The following is a 23,683-nucleotide window of genomic DNA, read 5'->3' as shown; positions in this document are numbered from 1 at the left end:
AAAAAAAAGATAAGAGACTGTTTTTGCATTTTCAATATTCTTGTCCCTTCTTCTCCCTCCCCCATACCACAGAAAGGGTGCTTTTGCAAACACACAGAGTGGTTCCAAAAACAGAAGCTTCCCATTTAATCTCAGTGAAAGACCTTGATGGAAAAGCAGCTAGTGAACTGAGACAAGTCATTGAATTCCACTTCCAGTCAAAGCAAGAATGATGATCATCCTAACCTGAAGGCAAATTGGTTTAAATCATGAATATAACAGTAATATCAAAAAGGTAAATTATCAATATCCGTGAAAGAAGGAGCAAAGTCAGAAATCAAAGATGGTGGCAACAAGCAGGGGCCCAACCCAGCCAGTGGAAGAGAAAGGACTCCCAGCATGCCCTGAAACGCAGGAGGAGATGGCGCCGTGCTGTGGAGCCAGGTAGGAAGCTGGCGCTGTGTAAGCATGACTCAGCACAATGGCTGCAATCTGAAGGACAGCCCCTGGGGACCCAGGCTGGAGCAGTGAACGCTGGAGTCACAAGGCGCCATCACCGCTACACAGAAGTTCATACTCGAGGATGAAGCTTTGTGCTCCTCACCAGCCTCAGGGATCAGGAAAACAAACGCACAGAGTGAGGAAAACCCTTCCATCTTCCCAGATCTCATCTCCGTGTGCTGCTGCTTCGCAGAGACAACACCCCAGTGCACATCTTCCAGTCCTCATTGGAGCACACACACACACACACACACCACGTACACACACCCCGGCAGCCTTGTGTCACAGGCAACACGTGGAGAAAGACTCCAGGAATAGCTAAAGTCTGTCTCCAAAGCCCTTGTTGGGGGGAGGTAGGGTGGGCAGAGGGAAAGGTTATGCAAAATAAAAAAGAACAGTACGCTGAAATGGGCATAGTTAGCAACAAAACTTCTTTAAAAAAAAGATTTATTTGAAATTTGAGTTATACAGAGAGAAAAGGAAAGGCAGAGAGAGAGAGAGAGAGAGAGAGAGAAAGGGAGGGAGAGAGAGAGAGGTCTTCCATCTGATGGTTCACTCTCTAATTGGCCACAATGGCTGGAGCTGCGCCAATCTGAAGCCAGGAGCCAGGAGCTTCTTCTGGGTCTCCCATGCGGGTACAGCAGCCCAAGGACTTGGGCCATCTTCTACTGCTTTCCCAGGCCATAGCAGAGAGCTGGATCGGAAGTGGAGCAGCCGGGACTCGAACCGGCACCCATATGAGATGCCAGCACTGCAGGCAGAGGCTTTACCCACTACGCCACAGCACCGGCCCCAAGAAAACTTCTAAGACAGGTTTTTCTCTGGAGGTAACCTGGCATCCTAAATCCAACCCGAAGTAGAAGAGTTGAACCTTAAATGCCTCCACCACCACCACCAATGAGCTGAGCCCTTCAAAGGGAAAATTAAACTTGCAGGGCAAATGGCAATTTCAGCTGAGAAAGCAATGAATGCACATGTCTGGGTGGGAAGAAAAGGTCCCAAATAGCATGCATCATGGAGAGAAGGAGGTGGAAAGAAATGGTCATGGGCCATGCACCGAGCAGAGCCCTAAGTCACCGGGCACACGCTCGAGGCCCCGCACATCCTCAGCTGAAACCCACAGCTCAACAAGAAGAGCAGCAGGTGCTCTCAATGTGGCTAGAAGATGGCGGAGACTGCCATCCTCAAATCACCTGCCGGGGAAAATAAACAGGGAGCCCAGGAGAAGGCACACCCCAAACTCCCGTGACCCGTCTTTGGGGAGAGCCGGGAGAGCGCCACAGAGGAGAACATAAAGGAAGAAAGGGTGTGTGTTTTGCCTAAAAGCAGCTCAAGGAAGAAAACTCCCCTTTAAGAGTGAAAATGTTGGAAGAGAGTCCTCATACAAGGGAACTTCAAAGGTTCATAGAAAATGGAATTAAAACACAAGTTGATTTCAGTGCAAAAACAAATTCCACACTTATAAGGGGTCTTTCAGAAGTTCACAGGGGGACTAGTGCTGTGGCATAGCTGGTTAAGTGACCACTTGTGATGCCCGCATCCCAGAGCAGAGTACTGGTTCAAGTCCCAGCAGCTCTGCTTCTGATCCAGCTCCCTGTTAATGCACCTGAAAAAGCAACATATTACAGCCCAAGTACTTGGGCCCCTGCCACACATGTGGGAGAATCAGGTGGCGTTCCTGGTTCCTGGCTTTGGCCTGGCCTAGACCTAGCCTAGACCTGGCCATTGCAGCCTTATGGGGAGTGAACCAACAATGGTAGATTGCTCTCTCTCCCCCACCCCCATTGCTTGCTCCCTCTCTCACTCTGCCTTTCAAATAAACAAACCTTTAAAAAAAAACTCATGGCAAATGCACATTATAAAAAAAACTATGCACAGACTTCAAAAAAATTTTTTGTACCAAAGTAAACTTATATTTTAGTTATATTTCCCCAGGAACTTCTTGAGGTCCCCCATTACATCAAAGTACTAACTTCTAGGATGGGGGGCCAGCGCTGTGGTGTAGTGGATAAAGCCACCGCCTGCAATGCTGGCATCCCTTATGGGCACCAGTTCAAGTCCAAGCTGCTCCACTTCTGATCCAGCTCTCTGCTATGGCCTGGGAAATCAGTAGAAAATGGCCCAAGTCCTTGGGCCCCTTTACCCGCGTAGGAAGACCCGGAGTGGGTGCCTGGCTCCTGGCTTCGGATCGGCACATCTCCGGCTGTTGCAGCCAACTGGGGAGTGAACCAGTGGATAGAAGACTTCTCTCTCTGCCTCTCTTCTCTCTGTGTAACTCTGACTTTCAAGTAAATAAATAAATCTTAAAAAAAAAAAAAAAAGTGTTCAGGGCCTGAAGTGGGTGCAGTCACATAAAAATATCACTTCTGAGGGAAGAGAGGCTTTGAAAGACAAGCAACTCTCTGCCTCTCCTTCTGTCTCTGTGTAACTCTGACTTTCAAATAAATGAATAAATCTTTAAAAAAAAAATACAAAAGGGGCCGGTGCTGTGGCATAGCAGGTAAAGCCGCCGCCTGCAGTGCTGGCATCCTATATGGGAGCCAGTTTGAGACCAAGCTGCTCCACTTCCTGTCCAGCTCTCTGCTATGGCCTGGGAAAGCAGTGAAAGATGGCCCAAGTGCTTGGGCCCCGGCACCCATGTGGGAGACCTGGAAGAAGCTCCTGGCTCCTGGCTTCGGATTGGCCCAGCTCCGGCCATTGCAGCCATCTGGGGAGTGAACCAGTGGATGAAAGATCTCTGTCTCTCTCTGCCTCTCCTTATCTCTCTGTGTAACTCTGACTTTCAAATAAATGAATAAATCATAAAAAAAAAAAAGACAAGCAAGGTCCGCTTTGAAACTTGGGGATGAAGCACATGGGGAAAATTAGAATCCTCAACAACAAAAGAAAAGCAAAAGTTGAGGGGCACATGACTCCAAATTCCCTCGCATCCTTAAAAAAAAAAAAAAAAACCAACAGATAAGAAACAGCTGTGGGGCCTGTGCTGAAGAGCAGAAGGCTAGCCTCCACCTGTGGCACCAGCATCCCATACGGGCACCAGTTTGTGTACCAGCAGCTCCACTTACAATCCAGCTCCCTGCTAATGCGCCTGGGAAAGTAGTGGAGGATGGCCCAAGTGCTTGGGCCCCTGCACCCACGTGGGAGACCTGGAAGAAGCTCCTGGCTCCTGCCTTTGATCTGGCCAAGCTCCGGCCATTGTGGCCATATGGGGAGTGAACCAACGAATGGAAGACCTCTCTCTCTCTGTCTCTCCCTTTCCCTGTAACTCTCCTCTCAAATAAATAAATAATCAAATAAATAAATAATAATCTTTAAAAAAATATTGTTTACCATACATCCACTAGGCTACCAGACAGAATAGTGTGCTCTTAAACTAGGATTTTCCATGTGGTAGATGATTCACAAACACTGATCAATGACCCCTTGCCTGTCCACACGCCCCTTTGTAAAATGATCCTGTACACTCTTTTCCCGCCCCTTGAACCTGGGTGAATCCTATGATCTCCTTGGATGGATAGCCTGCAGTACAAGTAGCCCAGGCCTCAAGTGTCTTTGCAGCTTCCACCATTACCCCACTTGATCATCGCCTTGAGCATGAAAACCTGATAGCAGAGTCTGAGCTGTCCGCCTCGGCTGGGCCCATCCCCAGCCAACGCTCCAGATGAATGTAGCTGCGTGAAGGAACCCAGCTGAGGCAGCTGGAGAACCACCTGGCTGATACACACTTTACAGGCCACCGAGCTTTTGTTCAAAGCCAGTGAGTGTTATGGTGGTTTGTTGTGCAAAAATAGGTAACCCGCGGCAGGTGTTTGGTGCAGTGGTTAAGATGCTGCCTGGTTCAAGTTCCACATCCTCTGCTTCTGATCCAGCTGATGTGCAGATGCGCACCCTGGGAGGCAGCAGGTAACATCTCAGCTACCACCACTCACAGGGGAGACCTGACTCAGATCCCTATTCCTGGCTTCGGCTGGCCCAGCCCTGGCTGTTGAGGGCAATTGGAGAGTGAACCAGTGGATGAAAGATCTCCATCTATATGTCTTTCTGCCTTCCAAATAAAAAGAAAATTTTTTAAAATCCAAATTGAAAAAAAAAAAGCCAGATAACTGATACATATGACAAATGACAAATAGCTGTACCCTCAAAACGCACAGACTGTTAAAAGCAAGCAGATACTATCAGCATCATTCTAATTCAGTTCAATTCAGACCCCACTTAGATGGGCATTCATCCACACAAGGCTACTAAAAGAAAGCAACAAACAAACCTAAAATAGAAAATAAGAATCAAAACATTTGAACTGATGGACTTGATGAACTCCCACCCCAACCAACAGTACAAGAAAACACATGATTTTCCAAACAGAATTCAATATTCTCAAATAAGCATTGGGGCATATGTTTTTTAAAAGGGGGAAAAAACCAGAAAACAAAACCAAAAAGATCTTTTATGAGATCTTATTATTTAAAAAACAAAAACAGAAAAGGACCTAAACAGGGAGAAATAAAATACAAAAATACGGAAAGAAATTATAGCAAAATAATATAATCATATAAAACATGAAGATTTCCAGATGCCTAAGAAAGAACAGACTCAAGCAAAAATTTAATAAGGGATGTGGGGGAAAAACAAAGAAAATAAAACAGATTAACAAAGACAAAGAAATGGAGGCTATGGAAGGAGAAACTAACTCCAGAGTGATTTCTCCTATTCCACACTCACCACACAGATGGCGTCTGCGACCCCAAAGGGCAGAGGGCGTTCTCCTGCCTGGGCAAGCAGCACCAGCAGGGGTTCCTCTCATTCACGCAACTCAGACCCCTCGGGCGGAGGGCTCAGGCCCACAGACCTGCCTCCCACTCCAGACGCCAGTCAGGCGCAGGCCTCCAGCATTTCCGACTGACCAGCTGCACCCCAGGGCCCCCACCAACCCTGCTCAGCGTCCACCAATTTGCTGGAGGACCTCAGAGAACTCTGGGAAACTTGCTCACTGGCTGACCGTGAGGATATTCTGAAGGACACAAATAAATGGCCGGAGGAAGAGAGACACAGACGTCCAGAAGGGTCCAAGCACAGGAGCTGCCTGGGACCTCTCCAAACCCTGTGCTTTGGGACTGTTAAGGAAACTTCAATGCATACACATGGTGCTTTTTTTTTTTTTTTTTTTTTTTTTTTTTTTTTTTTTACAGGTAGAGTTAGACAGTGAGAAAGAGAGACAGAGAGACAGAGAGAAAGGTCTTCCTTCCATTGGTTCACTCCCCTAATGGCCGCTACGGCCGGTGCGCTGTGCCGATCCGAAGTCAGGAGCCAGGTGCTTCCTCCTGGTCTCCCATGCTGGTGCTGGGGCCCAAGCACTCGGGCCATCCTCCACTGCCTTCCCGGGCCACAGCAGAGAGCTGGACTGGAAGAGGAGCAACCGGGACTATAACCCAGAGTACTAGCGCTGCAGGCGGAGGATTAGCCGAGTGAGCCCACGGCGCCAGCCGACACATACACATGGAAAACCAGGTAGCTATGAGATTGGACAAAAAGGTCTGAGCCTACACTAACAGAGTAGGGAAAGCAGCAAGTCCTGTCTGCCCAGGTTCTTCTCGGCCTCTCTTCCTCCCAGGTTTGGGGACAGCGCCTTTTCTGAAATGGGGTCTTCTGACCTACTAGCAGATGGGTGGGTCAGAGAATTTCTTTATGGCTGGCTCCAAGACAGAAAGGCAGGGGAGGAGATGATGACCTGCCTTGGATGAGTGCATTCTAGCTTCTCTAGACTTCCTTGGAGAGAGAAAGGAGCAGGTGAAGTGGGGGTGAGGGGTGGGGGAGCAGACAGAAAGAGGCGTTGCTTTCCGGGGTGCTTCTGAGGCCTCTGATGTGGTCCCAACAGTCTGCCTCTCACCTTTATCACGCCAAGGCTCTTCCGGAGCTTCTGCAGGGACCAAATACAAAAGGCCAAACGTTTTCACCTCATTGTTCTAGAGACTCAGAAGAGAAAAGGGCTATGGGAATAAGGAGCCAGGAACCATGGGTGAAAACTTATATATATATTAGATCTCATAGTATCACACATAGAACTCCTCCAGAAAAAAAAAAAAAAAAAAAAAAAAAACAAGGAAATGCAGGAGGAAGAATGGAAGGAAGAGAAAAATAAACAGTAGGAATATAAAGAAAAGACAGAGGGGGAGTAAGAGAAGCAAACAGTGTAACGGAACTAACACGTAAGTCATAATCCAAGAAAATTCTCTTGAAGTACCAGAAAATCTGAGTATATATGTGTTGAAAATGTCAGCTAAATACCTGGAAAAATTGACATAGCCTGGGAAAACTATTAGACTTTAAAGATAGAAGGGAAAAACCTTCAGCATCTCCAGGCCAAAAGATAAAACAAAAACAAACCTACTTACAAGGTCAAGAAATCAGACAATTCATTAAAACCAACAAGCAAAGCAAAGCAGTAATGGGACAACATGTTCAAGAAATAGAAGGAACCAAAATATCGGAGAAAGGGAACATGAACCAAGAATGAGACAGCCAAGCTCTTCCAAGACAAAAGCTATAGACGAGCAGATTGAAATGTGCAACAGCTCAGGGAGTGCTGTGCTCACAAGCCCTTCGAGAGAAGGATGCTGGAGGACGAACTCATCCCAGTCAAAAGCAAAAAGGCTGATGGTGAATACTGAATATACTTAAAGGCAAATTGAAGACTAAAACAAAAATGTGATTAGGGTAGATGAATAGTATATAAACAGTATGCTTTCACTAGGTAGAAATAGTTGCAGTGAAAAACTACAAGCAGGGAAAGAGAAGAAGGATGTGTTCATTGATTATTATACAAGCAGTGGGTGGGAACCAAAGGATATCATTAGAAATCAATGAACCAGGGCCAGCGCTATGGCTTAGCAGGCAAAGCCACAGCTTGCAGCTCCGGCATCCCATATGGGCACTGATTCAATTCCTGGTTCTCTACTTCTGATGCTGCTCTCTGCTATGGCCTGAGAAAGCAGTGGAAGATGGCCCAGGTGCTTGGGCACCCACACCCCTGTGGGAGACCTGGAAGAAGCTCCTGGCTCCTGGCTTCAGATCGGTGAAGCTCCGGCCGTTGCGGCCAATTGGGGGAGTGAACCAGCAGATGGAAGTTCGCTCGCTCACTCTCTCTCTCTCTCTCTCTCTGTAACTTTGCCTTTCAAATAAATAAATCTTTAAAAAAAATCAACAAACCAGATAGTAAAGGGTTAAGTGAGCAAACAAAGACCAAAGACAATAAAAACATTTAAGAAAATGGGTAATATACTGGACTAGGAATTAAAATCCTTTTTTGATGTAATTTTTAAAAATTTTTAATTTTTAATTAGTTTTTAACAGAATCAATGTGATTTGTAGATCCAAGTGTGGGAACACAATGATATTCCCTCCCTCCCTCTCTTTCCCTCTCTCCCTTACATCCTCCTTCCCTCAAAATCTGAAAATGAAGGGTGGTTGGGTAGGTACAGTGGGAAGAATCACTATGTTCTTAAAGTTGTATTTATGAAATGCACGAAGTTCATATACCTTAAACAAAATTTTCATTGCAGAGAAATACAAACAAATTCAAAATAATTATGACTTACAATGAAATATATTAATCGTATCAACAAATGTGATGGATCCAATTTAATATATTGAAAAAGGACTCTTAATTTGGCTTACAAAGCAGAAACAACCACATGCTATGATAACATATGGTGACCCAGAAATGTTAAAAAAAAAGGAAGGGGTACATTAGAACAGTAAAAAAGCAAGTATTGAGAATATATCAAAGTAGCATTTCAACCAAATGTGACAAAGCAGTTCATTTTATAATTCTAAAAGCCATAATTCAAAACACAGATTTAACTGTTATGAATATATATGCACCAAATAATATATCAATCACTTTGATATAGCAGGACACCATGGAAACTGCAGGGAAAAGCTGATACAAATACATTTAGACAGATTTTATGCCATTCTCAGTACCAGTCAAGTGGACCAAAAATAAGGATGATGAAGACCCAAATAAAACAACCAACAAAATAGGACTTTTGTGGTAAGGTTAGAAACTTTGTACACTGATAATAAAGAATATACCTTCTCTATTGCACACTGAATAGTCACAAAAATCAATCATCTATTAGGTAATAAAACATCCAAAAATTCTATAAGCTGGAAATGATACATGTAACACTATGGTCACAGTATAAGGAAACACTTAATAACCAACTTTTTGAGGGAGAAACACCATCCCTTAGTTCTGATACTAAATAAGACTCTGAAAGTTAAATGCACAAATAAAATCTTTTTATTATCTGTGACATCACAGGCACAGGGGTTGAGTACAGGTGGCCCCATATACCTGCTCAGTGAGCACAGCCACCGAACCCTCCTCTTCCTTGTATGTATCACGTAATTAGAGGGAAGATGACTGAATTAAAGGAATCATCAGCATGCTTCTTGTATATCCTCATAAGCTCGAGCCACTACTAGGGAGGACACTGGTCTGCAGGGCTCAGGAATTGAAATACTGATTTGATGGGCCGGTGCTGTGGCATAGTGAGCCAAGCCTCTGCCTGCGGTGCCAGCATCCCATATAGGAGCCAGTTCATGTCCCAACTGTTGTTCTTCCAATCCAACTCTCTGCTATGCCCCGAGAAAGCAGTGGAAGATGGCCCAAGTCCCTGGGTCCCTGCACCGGCATGGGAGACCTGGAGGAAGCTCCTGGCTCCTGGCTTCAGATTGGCACAGTTCCAGCCATTGTGGCCATTTGAGGAGTGAACCAGAGGATGGAAGACCTCTCTCTCCTTCTCCTTCTCTCTCTCTCTCTCTCCTCCACTGCACTCCTGGGCCACAGCAGAGAGCTGGACTGGAAGAGGAGCAACCGGGTCTAGAACCCAGTGCCCATATGGGATGCCAGTGCCGCAGGCAGAGGATTAACCAAGTGAGCCATGGCGCCAGCCCCAAGAATATACCTTCTTATATACCAAGAATATGCCTCTCTGCAACTCTGCCTTTCAAATAAATATTAAAATGAAAACCTTGGGCTAGAATGCTAAAGTGATGCAGTGGGAGTAAATGTAAAGGTCTCATGTTAATATTAGGGAAAAGAGAAAGAAAAAGAAGCCAAAAATTTAATTGGCTAGATGTCCATTTCTAGAAATTAAAGAGTTACAGAATAAACCCAAAGAAGACAGAGGATATGGAAGATGAGAACAGAAATTAAAGAGATATGACAAAAGAGACAAAGAATCAACAAAGTCCACAGTTTATTCTCTAAAGACTAAGAAAATAGATAAACCAGGGTCTAAATCTTCGCCTTCTAACTACGGAGAATCTGAATCTCAATGCACACCTGGACCCTCAAATATATCAGACATGTAGTATAGTACCCTCTCCTACACTGAAGCTCACACGGTTCCTGAGAAACAAGTAGTGGACCATCTGGCACCTCCACTAGAAATGGCCCCACTCAGCCTTTTTAAATGGAGATATTTAATTCCTTCTGTTTATTTCACAAAGAAATATTTTAGTAGTATAAAATCTACTGAAAGGAATATGGTGGGTCAGAAGTAATCAGCTCACAAGGAAGATCCCCAGATAATTGATTGTTGGTTGCTGGAAACTTTTAGCAAATTACTTCAAAGTGGCAAAATTCATGACAGCCTGAGAGAATCAAAAGTGGCAGCTCCTGGGGCCAGCACTGTGGCTCATTTCGTTAATCCTCTGCCTGCAGCGCCGGCATCCCATATGGGCACTGGGTTCTAGTCCTGGTTGCTCCTCTTCCAGTCCAGCTCTCTGCTGTGGCCCGGGAAGGCGGTGGAGGATGGCCTAAGTGCTTGGGCCCTGAACCCGCATGGAAGACCAGGAGAAAGCACCTGGCTCCTGGCTTCGAATCGGCGCAGTGCCAGCCATAGTGGCCATTAGGGAAGTGAACCAATGGAAGGAAGACCTTTCTCTCTGTCTGTCTCTCTCACTGTCTAAAACTCTACCTGTCAAATAATTAAAAAAAAAAAAGTGGCAGCTCCCTTTGCTGATATGTGGGACACACGCACATAGAAGGCCCAGCTTTTTCAGTGTTTATGTCGAGGTACTGTGGGCAGTGGAGCCGCTGGCTGGGCCCACTCCAGTCTCGTCCCTCCACAAGTGAAAGAATTCAAGATGGCAGGAGGAATTCAAGGTGTACTGGAAAGCAGAGTTCACTTAAAGCAAAGAAGGAGAGCCAATTCCAGCTGGAAAGACCAAAACTACTAATGATGTAATATGAGCGAATACCTTAAAACTTCCAGGTATGAGAACCTAGTACAATAAATAAATAAATACCTAAACAATAAATAAGATCCATGTAAACTACAGAGGAAAAATGATTAAGTTGAATGACATTAAAACCAAGAACTTCTGCCCCTAAAATATCACAGGTGGAAAAAACAAACCATAATGTGGGATTAAATGTTTGTAATGTAGTAAACCAATAAAAGATGAAGAGCCAACATTTTTGAGTTCATAGGAAAAAATGATGTAATAAAATGAGCAAAAGATATCACAAGTATATAATGAAAAGAAAACATAAATTGCCAAAAGCATATGAAAATATTCTCAACCTTTTAGTAACTAAGCCATTTAATAACTGAAAACTCAAACCACCAGGAGATATCACTTAATACCAATTCGACTGACAAAAATTAAGGAATTTCTCATTACTAACACTGGTGAAGATAAAGAAGACCAGAAACTCACATGCGCGGATGGCCAGGGTGTCAGCTTATACTGTGAAGAACAATCTGAGGCCTGGATGTGCGGCACAGGGGTTAACACCCACACCCCATCACCACAGTGCCTGGGTTTGAGTCTCAGCTCTGCTTCCTACCCAACTTCCTGCTCCTGTGCATGCCGGGAGGCAGCAGGTGACGGCTCAAGTAGCTGGGTCCCTGTCACCCACCTGGGACACCCTGATGCAGTTCCTGGGTCCTGGCTTCAGCCTGGCCCAGTCCTGGCTGTTGAGGACATTTGGAGAGTGAACCAATGGTTGGACAATCTTCTTCTGTCTGTCTCTCTCTCTTCAAATAAATAATGGATACAAAAATAATTATTTAAAAGTAATAACAAAAGTAGAAAAAACAACCTGACCAAAAGAGAAAAGAAAAAGCATTTGAACATCTGAATACTCAAATACTTTTTTTTCCCAAATATTTATTTATTTATTTGAAAGTCAGAGTCACACAGAGAGAGATGGAGAACCAGAGAGGAGAGAGAGAGAGAGAGAGAGAGAGAGAGAGGTCTTCCATCCACTGGTTCACTCCTCAGCTGGCCACAACAACCAGAGCTGTGCTGATTGGAAGCCAGGAGCCAGGAGCTTCTTCCAGGTCTCCCACACGGGTGCAGGGGCCCAAGGACTGAGTTGGGCCATCCTCCACTGCTCTCCCAGGCCATGGTAGAGAGCCAGATTGGAAGTGGAGCAGCTGGGACCCGAACTGGTGCCCACATGGAACACCAGTACTGCAGGCCACTACACACACCAACAGTGCCATCCCCTCAAATACTCTGGAGGAATGGCTTTAAACTTTTGGATCATCAGCCACAATATGAAATACGCCCTACAGCCCACTCCGGAACACCAACATGCTTCTACATGAAATTCACTTAAGGAAATAGCGCTTGCTCTCACTACGTGAGATGCGTGCCATTCTCCGATTTTTATAATAAAGTCTCATTTCTTTTATACCAATCCTGCATAGACTTTTATAGAGTCAGGCCTCGCAGCTCAGACTCCCTTACCTCGGGGCTTCAGGAGGGAACATTTACAGGGGCCAGCACACTGGTGTTTCCGGTGGACGCGGAAGTCTTTCTTCTTTGACTTCTGTGTTCCTCCTGTCATTTTTCTGGACGGCTCAGGAGGCTCTCTCAGTTCATGACAGCGGCTCACGCACTCAGATCGCACACGGATGCTCCTGGCGAGTGGCTCCCAGCTCCCACGGCCTCAGCAGCATGCTGTTTGACCTTCTAGAAGTCTCTCCAGCTTTGCCATGGTAACGTCTGTGAGGTCTTCCTTTCAGAATTCAGAAAAGTGTTCACGTCACGCTCTTGATGGCTACGTCACTTCCTCATGGACTCCCATTAGGGAGCCAGGGGGACCAGCTGCATGTTTTCAAAAAAAAAAGGGGGGGGGGCTACAAAGCGGCATGGGGCCTTTCTTCTTCCGCTGCCATTCACCATTCTGGTGATAAAGATACGCTTTTCCCTTGAACCTTTCTCTCCCTCCGGCCTTCCCTTGCACCCCACTCCCACCCTGGTTTCCCTTAGGGATGCTGGCTCTAGTCTACTGGCTTTATATTCATGACTCACTAATGACCTGTGACCCACAGTTTGAAAAGAGCTCTGAGAGAACTTCTTAGATAATGCATTAGGAAACACGTGCAAAAATACTCGTGACAGCTCTTTCGTTCATATTGGAAAACCAAGTGATTCCACACACCGAATGACTACACTGTCGTGAAAACTGCCTCGCCACACCCAGACACAACACAGACAAATCTTGGAAGTGCGATGTAGGGGCCAGCGCGGTGGCGCACTAGGTTAATCTTCCGCCTGCGGCGCCAGGTTCTTGTCCCGGTTGCCCCTCTTCCAGGCCAGCTCTCTGCTGTGGCCCGGGAAAGGCAGTGGAGGATGGCCCAGGTGCTTGGGCCCTGCACCCCATGGGAGACCAGGAAAGAAGCTCCTGGCTCCTGGCTCCTGGCTCCTGGCTCCTGGCTCCTGGCTTCAGATCGGCATAGCTCCAGCCGTGGGGCAGCCATTTGGGGAGTGAACCAATGGAAGGAAGACCTTTCTCTCTTCTCTCTCTCTCTCTCTCTCACTGTCTGTAACTCTTACCTGTCAAAAAAAAAAAAAGTGTGATGTGGAGATGCAATAAGCAGTTTGTAGAAGACATGCACAACATGCCATTTTTTTAAGAGTCAAAAACAAAAAAAAATGTTTAGGGAACTATGCATGGCAATAGAACTATTTTTAAAACATCAAGTAAAAGAAGAAAATGGAATTTAAGAGTGTTCACTTCTGTGGGAAGCCAGGGTGATGAGATTAGGTAATAACACACAGGTGTCTTCAACAATATTGATCATGTTCTGGTTTTCACATTGGCTAGTGATTTCACAAGTGTTTATCAGCATTCCTTGTAATTTGTAGTTGCATATTTTATGTGCTTGTTATTGTTTCTATGCTTTTTATTATTATAAAAGTACACTTACATTATACCAGTACTTTTATTATCCTGCATTTTTTTACTTCCTTCTTTGTATATATCAGATACCATGCACTACATTTTTAAAGTGGAAGAAACTGCAAACTGGGTTCAAGTGTCCCCATGCTAGAGTCAAGAGAACACTCCACGAGCTCAAATTAGGAATAACTCGGTCCTGAGCCCTAAATCTCCGCTGGCAGTTCCTAAAAGGAGGCACTGGGGTTTGCCCTGCTCAGGCAAGATTCCCAGCCCAGCTCCCTCCCAACTCCAGAGTCCTGAAGCCATCGGAAACTGGGCTCATCATATTCTTCACCTTCAAACCCAAGATCCCCAGGGCTCCCCATTGGCCACTCATCTGGCGCGGATCCCTTAAACCTTTGCACACAGACCTCTCTGTGACATCCCCCACTGCCTGGATCCTGTGATCCAAGTTCTGTCGCCTGCAGAGCTGCTGTGTCTCCCACCTTTTCTCTGAGGTCCCTGCTTGCGTCCTCACTGCCCTGGAAACCCGCTCTCCCCTGAGGATGCTGCTTTCCTTGCAGCCTTCTCAGGAGCTCGCTGCTTTTTCCCTCGTGTCCCTCCCACACCTGGGCATGGAGATGTCCTTCTTAGTCTGCCTGCTGCTTCCAGGCCATTCCTCCTTTTCTCCACTGATTTTTATCTTCCCGCTACGTTTGCATTCATCCCCAGGGTCATACGGCCAGTACTGTACAGTGGGGCCTTCCGTGATGACACATATATGTGGGGTTCACTAAGACAGCCACTTGTCACTTGGGGCTTTTAACATGTGGCTACTGGGACTGAGAAATGGAATTTTAAAATTTTGATTTACTTTTCTGTTGATTTAAATCGTAATGGCTACTCAAGGCCATTGTGTGCCACTGTGCTGGAAAGCACACGTCTAGTCTTTGTCATTATCGATATCTGGGAAGCTCCTCTCCCACCCTCAGCACCAGTCATCCCACTCTACTGCCAGCATGCTTGCTCTTTTTCTTTCTGAAGGAGAGAGAGAGAGGGAGAGACAGAAAGGGACAGATGACACAGAGAGAAGATGAGAAAGAGGGAACCATTTGCTTGTTCACTCTACAACTGCTTGAAAGCTAGGAGCTGGGAATTCAATCCAGGTTTCTCCTGTGGGTGGCAGGAACCCAGTCAGTGTAGCCATCACCTGCCGCCTCCCAAGGTGCGCGTTAGCAGGTATCTGGAGTCACCGTGGAGCCGGGACTCAAACCCCAAGACTTTGATATGAGATGTGGGTATTGCAAGCAACAGCCAACTTCTAGACCAAACGCCCACCTCTGCCACCACATTCTTTCAAATGTCAACTTCTAATGATCCTTCCATCCATGTTGGACCCAAAACACACGGATTCTTCAACTATTTCAGTGCTCTTCAAATTCTCATTTCCCTCCTTACGCAGTTCGAAATTTACAATCTCAAACTCCTTGTCCTTTCCTACTTTCGCTGTCTTGATTGGCAAAACCTGAAAGCTGATTTGATCTAAAGGATTGTCACCTGCGTGCTGAAAGCTATGCATCTGAGCGAGGAGAAGAAAAACCCACAGCTCGCCTATCTTCCTTGCGATCAGGACTACCCGTCTCAAGAGGGCGCCTGCCGTTGCTGGGCAAACTGACCTCACTCTCCTGCTGCCGCAGGGTCCCCAGTTTGTGTCTTCCCTCTTTTCAGCCCTTCACTTCCCCAGGGCACCGCCCCCTCTCTGCTCCCACAGGCTCCCACCACATCTCTCACCTTCCACGTCTCACTGCACTCTCTCTGTTCTTATAGAGCAACTGGCTCTACTCCTGCTAACGGCAAGTCCTGTTTTAAAGATCTCACCACCCCTCACTTACCCAAAGCCATCTCTCCAACAATTCTCTTCTCCCTCTTGCATAGCCATTTTTCCCCTTCTCCACTGGCTCTTTTCTGTGAGCATACGAGCATACTGTTATTCCTTCCATCTTGAAAAAACAAAACAAAACAACCCTTTTTCAGGGGTGGGCCTTTGGCCGAGTGGTTAAGATGCAGGTAAGGATGCTTTCGTGGGATGTGGGAGCACCTGGGTCCTAGTCCTGACTCTGTCCCCAACTCCCTGCTAATGCAGATCCTGGGAGGCAGCAGGTGATGGCTCAAGTGATGGGAGAACTGGATTGAGTTCCTGACTCCCAACTTGCAGGCATTTGAAGAGTAAACCAGAAGACAGGATCCTTGCTAACTCTCTCTTTGTCTCTCTCTGCCTCTCAAGTAAATAAATACTTTTTAAAATATCTTTATTGGGGACAGCCTTGTAGCGTAGTGGGTTAAGCTGCCACCTGCAATGCCAGCATCCCATATGGGAGCCAGTTTGAGTCCTGGTTGCTCCACTTCCAATCCAGCTCCCTGCTAATGTTCCTGGGAAAGCAGTGAAAGATGACCCAAGACCTTGGGCACCTTAACCCATGTAGAAGACCCGCAAGAAGCTCCTGGCTCCTGGCTTTGGCGTGGTCCAGTCCTGGCCATTGCGGCCATCTGGGGAGTGAACCAGCAGATGAAATCTCTCTCTCTCTCTCTCTCTCTCTGTAACTCTGCCTTTCAAATAAATACCTTCTTTAACACCAACCGATAGAATAAATAAAGGGGAGAGTGATCCAACATGGGAAGTGAGATACTCAGCAGACTCATAGAATGGCGGATGTCCTAAATAGCACTCTGGCCTCAGAATCAGCCCTAAAGGCACTCGGATCTGGCTGAAAAGCCCATGAGAGTATTTCAGGCATGGAAAGCCAAGACACTCTGGCAAAAAGATCTCTGTGAGTGAGATCCCAGTGGAAAGAACAGGTCTTCAAAGAGGGAGGTGCCTTTCTCTGAAGGGAGGAGAGAACCTCCACTTTGACTATGACCGTGTCTAAACAAGATAAGAGTCGGAGAACTCAAGGGGCTTCCATAGCCTTGGAAACTCATAACTGGTGCATAGGGAGATTACTGATGCCATAAACAGGAGTGTCAATTGGTAAAGTCAACAACAGGAGTCACTGTGCACTTACTCCTCATGTAGGATCTCGGTCCTTAACGTGCTGTACACTGAGGCTTAATGCTATAACGAGTACTCAAACAGTATATTTCACTTTGTGTTTCTATGGGGGTGCAAACGACTGAAATCTTTACTTAATGTACACTAAACTGATCTTCTGTAAAAAAAAAAAAAAAGAAAGAAATTTTCAATTCCCAACTTGACTCTCACTGGGATTAAACATGACAATAGGTCTGATCTGATTTCATCATCATTTTAAAAAAATCATCTATTATTTTTCACTTTATGTTTCTGTGTGGGAGCAAACTGTTGAAATACTTACTTAAGGTATACTAAGCTGATCTTCTGTATATTAAGATAATCGAAAATGAATCTTGATGTGAATGGAAGGGGAGAGGGAGTGGGAAAGGGGAGGGTTGTTGGTGGGAGGGACGGTATGGGGAGGGAAGCCATTGTAACCCATGAGTCGTACTTTGGAAATTTATATTCATTAAATAAAAGATAAAAAATAAATAAATAAATAAATACCTTCTTTTCTATTTGATTTTCCCTCCATCCAAAGACATCACTCCAACAACTCTCTCCTCTTGCATCATCAGTTTTTCCTTCTCCCTTGGACCACTTATCAACATACCAACAAACCATCATTCCTTTCATCCCAAGAAAAAAAACTTCATTCTGATTTGTCATCCTTTTCCTACCCCACTTTTGATAATCTCTTCAGAAGAGATGCCTTTACTGGCTGCCTCAGTTTATCTCTTCCCTTTACTCTCTTAAAAAAAAAAAAAAACACTTTTTAAAGGCAAAATTGGTGATCAAAGTGTCCAATGTGATAAGACTTGGCATATGTATAAACCTCATAATCACAACAAAGATATGCATTTACTTCATTGCCCAAAGTTTTGCTCTGCTCCCCTTTCTGTCCTAGATCCTTTGAACATATGTAGAATTACACTTGAATTCATCTATTGGCATTTTTAGGCATGTGTCTCTGTATTTTTACTGTTGCTGGTGGGGCGTGATTACAGTCTACATACTTAAACTTTCAAATCTACTTGGGCTTCATAAACCTTAGGGGCTCTGAAACCATAGAGGCCCCTTTACTCTTCCCCAAATGCCCTTTGAGACAAGTTATCTACTTGGAAAATCTTACAAGGTATGTTATAATTTGGCTTAATTGAAATGATGTCATTGGCCATCATGTTCTTTCCATCCTGAAGCAATTCCTTCAGCATTGCTTACAGAGGTCTTCTGGAGATGAATCCTTTTAGTTTTCCTTTATGTGATAATATTTTATACTTCACTTTCATTCCTGAAAGTGTACTTTTACAGGTTATAGGACTCTGGACCAACAGATTCGTTTTCCTTTTAGCACTTGAAAGATGCTGCTCCACTGTCTTTCAAGGTGTATGATGGACATTTGTTTTTTTTGACAGGCAGAGTGGACAGTGAGAGAGAGAGACAGAGAGAAAGGTCTTCCTTTTGCCGTTGGTTCACCCTCCAATGGCTGCTGCAGCCAGTACACCGTGCTGATCCGAAGCCAGGAGCCAGGTGCTTCTCCTGGTCTCCTATGCGGGTGCAGGGCCCAAGCACTTGGGCCATCCTCCACTGCCTTCCTGGGCCACAGCAGAGAGCTGGCCTGGAAGAGGGGCAACTGGAACAGAATCCAGCACCCCGACCGGGACTAGAACCCAGTGTGCTGGTGCCGCAGGCGGAGGATTAGCCTAGTGAGCCGCGGCTCAGGCTTATGATGAACATTCTATGATTGCTCCAACTGTTTTCCCCTCAGCACAATTTGTCATTATTCTGTAGTAATTTCAATTTTTTTTTGTTTTTTAAGATTTATTTTTATTGATTTGAAAGGCATAGTTACAGACAGAGAGAAAAGGAGAGATGGATCTTTGCTCCACTTGTTTGTTCCCCAAATGGCCACAACAGCCTGGGCCAGATGGAAGCCAGGAGCCAGAAGCTTTTTCTGGGTCTCCTTCGTGGGTGCAGGGACCCAAGCACTTGGGCCACCTGCTGCTTTCCTAGGTACTTTAGCAGGGAGCTGGATAGGAATTGGAGCAGTGGGAATTCAAACCGGTGCCCATAAGGGATGCCAGTGTTGTAAGTGGTGGCGGCTTTACCCACTATGCCATGACACCAATCCCAAATATTTTTTTTTCTTTATGTCTGGTCTTAGGAAGCTTGATTATAATATATCTGGGCATGGTATCTTTGAATTTGTTCTGCTTGGAGTTCAGTGGTCCTTTTGAATCTGTAAAGGTGTAACTTTCACCCAATTTGGAAAATGTCTGGCTATTTTATTCTTCAGATGTTATCTCTGACCCAGTACCTACCTCCACTCTGTCTAGGATTCTTATACATACTATGCCTTGGATTTTTTTTTAAAAAGATACCTATTTATTATTTATCCTCATTTTCATTTTATTTGAGAGGCAAAGAAAGAGACAGAGACAAAGCAATCTGCAACCATCCTCTAGTTTACTCCCCAGATGCCCACAGTAGCCTGGGGCTGTGCCAGGTGGAAGCTTAGAGTCTGAAACTCCATCTGGGTCTCCTGTGTGGGTGGCAAGGACCCAAGGACATGAGCCATCATCTGTTCCCTCCAAGAATGAACACTGGCAAGAAGTAGGAAACTGGAATTGGAAACGATCTGGGATTCAAACCCAGGCACTCCGATATGGGATGGGGGATCCCAAGTGCTGTCATAACTGCTATACTAAACAACCACCCTGTGGGGAGCAACTGGGACTAGACTAAGTTATTCGAATTAAGACTTATTTTATGCATCTGCTCTCCCACAATAGGACGCTGGGAGAGGAGGAAACAGCTTCTACACAGCTGCCTCCAGTTCAGCCAATAAACTGTGGGACTTGCTCCTGATTGGAGGAGAGCAGCATACTCGGCGTGTGGGTAGCAGAGTTGGGATTGGTGGAAGAGGACTATAAAGGAGGAGAGAGACAACATGCACCAGGAACACCTGAGGAACATCTGAGCAGCCCCCGAGAGAGCCGGCCGGCGGTGTGCTGCTCCCCCGCGGAAGTGGGGAAAGTGGCAGGGGGAACCGCCCTTCCACGGAGGTGGAAGGGACGGTAGCCAACCCGGGAAGAACCAGCAGCAAACCTGGGGAGGGCCGAGCAGACAAAAGAACAGTGCAGGGTCCTGTGTTGTTCTTCCACGAAGAGGGGGAGCGACACCACCCCAAGGGACTTTTGATATTATATCAGAGGACCCTAAAATTATACTCATTTTATTCCATCTTTATTCTGTCTGTTCTTTAGATTTGATAATTTTTAAAACATTTATTGATTTTGAAAAGCACAGTGACAGAAAGAGATCTTCCATCTGCTGTTTCCCTCTCCAAACGGCTACAACAGTTGGAGCAGGGCTCGACTGAAGTCACCAGCCAGAAACTCCAACTGGATCTTTCACATAGGTGGCAGGAACTCAAGTACTTGACCCATCATCTGCTGCTTTCCCGGGACGCATTAGCAGGGAGCTGAATTGGAACTGGAACAGCTAGGGCTCGAATAGGCACTCTGATATGGGATGTGGGAATTGTAAGTGGTGGCTTAGCCCTACTGTGTCACAACGCCCATCCCAGATTCGATCATCACTGACTCCTCTGTCATTACTATTTTATTTAATTCAGTGAATTTAAAAATTTTAGATATTGTAGTTTTCAGTTCTGAAATGTTCATTTAACTCTTCAGTACAGTCCTGTCATTTGATTGTTTCGTCATCTCAGTTGGGTTTTCTTTTACTTCCCAGAGCATCCCTGAGGAGGGGTTACAGTTTCTTAGTTCTGTGTATGTCATGCAATTATTTTTTTAATTATTATTGTGGCCTAGACACTGTCAGTGTTAAGTCATATAGATTCTGGATTCTGTTCTAATCCTTAGTCAATGTTGATGATTTTGTTTTAGTATATAATCACTCTGGTTAAATTTATGTATGTATGTATGCATGTATTTATTTATTAAAGATTATTTTGTTTATTTGAAAGTCAGAGTTACACAGAGAGAGAAGGAGAGGCAGAGAGAGAGAGAGAGAGAGAGAGTGAGAGAGAGGTCTTCCATATGCTGGTTCACTCCCCAGATGGCCACAATGGCCGGATCTGAGTCGACGCTGGCCAGAAAGACTGAGAAGTATCTATTGGACTTATATTTTTATTTCTTAAAAAAAGATTTATTTATTTATTTGAAGGCAGAGTTGCAGAAAGAGAGAGGGAGACAGAGAGAAATCTTCTGTCAGCTGATTTATTCCCCAAATGGCTGCAATGGCCAGGGCTGGGCCAAATCGAAGCCAGGAGCCAGGAGCTTCTTCCAGGTCTCCCATGTGGATGCAGGGGCCCAACCACTTGGGCCATCTTCCACTGCTTTCCTAGGCCATTAGCAGAGAGCTAGATCAGAAGTGGAGCAGCTGGGGCTTGAACTGGTGCCCATATAGGGTGCTGGCACTGCAGACAGCAGCTTTACCTATACGCCAGGCCTCTGTTGGACTTTTAGTCAACTGAGTTGCACCAGTCAGGCATTGAGGATTGGCCTTGGGGCAAAACATTGAGGGAAAAAAGTGTAAAGGCAAGGAAAAACATCCCCCCAAAAATGTGGGAAATAGCCCCTGTGGAGTTCTGTAAATTTTGACTATCTTCCACCATCTGCCTGTTAAGACATTTTTCAAAATCCTCAATTAGTTGTTTTTGTGTTTTGTCTAGAATTTATATTTGCAATCAGCAGGAGGGATGGACTACTGGGGGGAACAGAATGAGAGTCTCCCACTCTCCTGAGACTGCTCTGTAGCCAGGTCTCCCATCTCAGCACTGCAGCCAGCTACACTTCTCAAGGTGACCAGTAAGAGGTTCTCTCCTACTTGACAGTTAACTCCATTCTATTTCTCTCTCCTTGGATGGTTTAAGTCTCCTCATGGCCCTGATTTCCCCATGATGGAAAGTCCCAGAACTCTGCTAAGTCACTCCTTTGTTGATCATCTTGCCTAATGAGATTCCCAAATTTTTATCACTACCTTTTTCTGAAATGCAGTACTCAACATGCCCTTAAACTTCACGTGTCTGATCACTCCCATGATTCTGCAGGCTTCTCTCCACTGATTCCTCCTTCAGTTTAACCCTTTTCAATTAATCTCAACTCTGTTTTTTCTCAGCAATTAGACAAATGTCCTTGAAATCATCACTGAACCTTCTCTTATCATTACCCTATATTTCATATCAACAATTTCCATCAACTCCAACTTCAAATGGGCAAAAAGCATAAAATAGGAAAAGAATGTTTAAAATTCTTAGTCATTAGGGAAATGCAAACCACAATGAGATACTACTTTGTACCTTCTAAGATGGTTACAATAAAACAGATCCAAAATCAAGACATGGACAAGTTTGAACGTTCACATATGACTGGCAAGAATGTAACATGAAGCAGCCACTTCAGGAACCATTGGCAACTCTTCAAAATGTTAAACATAGAGTTGTCATCTGATGCAGCAATTCCATTCCTGAGTATATACCCCAAGATAACTGAAATAATTCGAACATACAAAAACCTGCACACAGCAACAGTACTTATAAGAGCCAAAAAGGGGGAGCAATGTAAATGTCCATGAGCTGGTGAATGGATAAATTAATAAAATAAAGTACTGTTACATACTACAACATGGACGACCCTTGAGCTCATTATGCTAAGTAAAAGAAGCAGGCACATTCACATGAAATATCCATAGTGGGAAAATCAATAGAGAAAGAGCAGATTAATGGTTACCTATGACTTAGAGTGGTAGTGATAGGGAACGGGGAGTGACTGCCAATGTATACAATTTCCTTGGGGGTGATAAAAACATTTTAAATCTAAACTGTGATGAGACTCTATATAGAACTTTATGAAGATACTTAAAACCTTTGTATACTTCAACTGAGTGAATTGCATGGTTTGCAAATTACATCTCAATAAACCTATTTTAAAGTGAATTGTATAATTAAAACGTTTAATTTAGTATATTTGGTCAATTTTATTTTTTATTAACTTTTCCTACTCCATTTGTGAATTCTCCACAATTTCTTATATACCCTGACTTAGTGATCTACTTCCTAATTCCTTTAAACAAGCCCAGGATCTGGTATATTCATTATTAGAACATCCCTAAACATCAAGGCCAAGTTTTCTTCTGAATTCTAAACATCTTGATCAAACTCACTGTCAGTCTTATAAAGGTCTTCATAAATAATGAGATTCACAAAATAAGCATCAGAGGTTCCTTGCAAAGCAGATGTTTGCTGCTTCAATGCCTACTCAGAACTGGATTTTTCTTCCTACTTCATTGGTTTCCGTAACACTAGGTTTTCGAAATCCAGTTAAAACCTGTGATTTGTGCCCTGAAAGAGAAAAATAGTTTATACTGTATTACTATATGATAATTATAGTAGTTCATATTTAGTGCATGCTTAGCTTGCACAAAGCACATATTTAAATATCTTGCATATGCTAACTTGTTTTAAATTTCAGTCAACTTAAGATATAGATATTGTGATCTCCATTTTACTAATGAGGAACAATGATGTTAAATAACTTGCCTAAGGTCAGTTACAGAGTGGTAAAACTGAAATCACTTCATTGCCCATATAGAAGAAGGTCAGTGGGGCAGTGAGGTAGGGACGTACCAAATTAACCCTTCTCTCACTGCAGTTAATTATTCAATGAAGAAATATTTATAGGACTCAATATGTTGCTAAGAATTTAGGATACAAGAACAAAATAGGATTTCTGTCCTAGGACTACACAGTCTTGTAGGGTTAAAAGCCCTGGCCTTAAATGCCGGCATCCCATATGGGCGCCGGTACTAGTCCAGGATGCTCCTCTTATGATCCAGCTCTCTGCTATGGCCTGGGAAGCAGTAAAAGATGGCCCAAGTCCTTGGACCCCTGCACCCACGTGGGAGACACGGAAGAAGCGCCT

At 44.7% G+C, this 23,683-nt stretch overlaps 2 protein-coding genes across 11 annotated transcripts in view; both read right to left on the bottom strand.

Moving 5' to 3' along the window:
• The window catches only part of ATP8A2 (ATPase phospholipid transporting 8A2), a 729,626-nt gene extending 706,577 nt beyond the window's left edge, over window positions 1–23,049 (bottom strand). Inside the window, exons 1-2 of one of the 8 annotated variants that reach the window (XM_008259895.4) lie at window positions 15,559–15,652; window positions 12,250–12,516 (exon numbers count right to left, since the gene is read on the bottom strand). In XM_008259895.4, the coding sequence (XP_008258117.1) occupies window positions 12,250–12,349 (100 nt within the window). In that variant the 5' untranslated portion in view covers window positions 12,350–12,516; window positions 15,559–15,652. Of the gene's footprint in view, window positions 1–12,249; window positions 12,521–15,558; window positions 15,667–22,925 lie in introns of those variants that run through there. The other 7 variants (XM_070049168.1, XM_070049169.1, XM_070049166.1 and 4 more) reach the window with 7 other exon arrangements.
• NUP58 (nucleoporin 58) overlaps window positions 22,966–23,683 on the bottom strand; it is a 51,019-nt gene continuing 50,301 nt past the window's right edge. For 2 of the 3 annotated variants that reach the window (XM_051850735.2, XM_051850732.2), the window contains one exon: window positions 22,967–23,103. In XM_051850735.2, coding sequence (XP_051706695.1) covers window positions 23,021–23,103 — 83 coding nt within the window. In that variant the 3' untranslated portion in view covers window positions 22,967–23,020. Of the gene's footprint in view, window positions 23,104–23,683 lie in introns of all 3 variants that reach the window. The other variant, XM_051850734.2, reaches the window with a different exon arrangement.

Source organism: Oryctolagus cuniculus, chromosome 9, assembly GCF_964237555.1.
Source record: "Oryctolagus cuniculus chromosome 9, mOryCun1.1, whole genome shotgun sequence".
NCBI classification, from domain to species: Eukaryota; Metazoa; Chordata; class Mammalia; order Lagomorpha; family Leporidae; genus Oryctolagus; species Oryctolagus cuniculus.
This window is presented reverse-complemented; position numbering and strand designations above follow the sequence as displayed.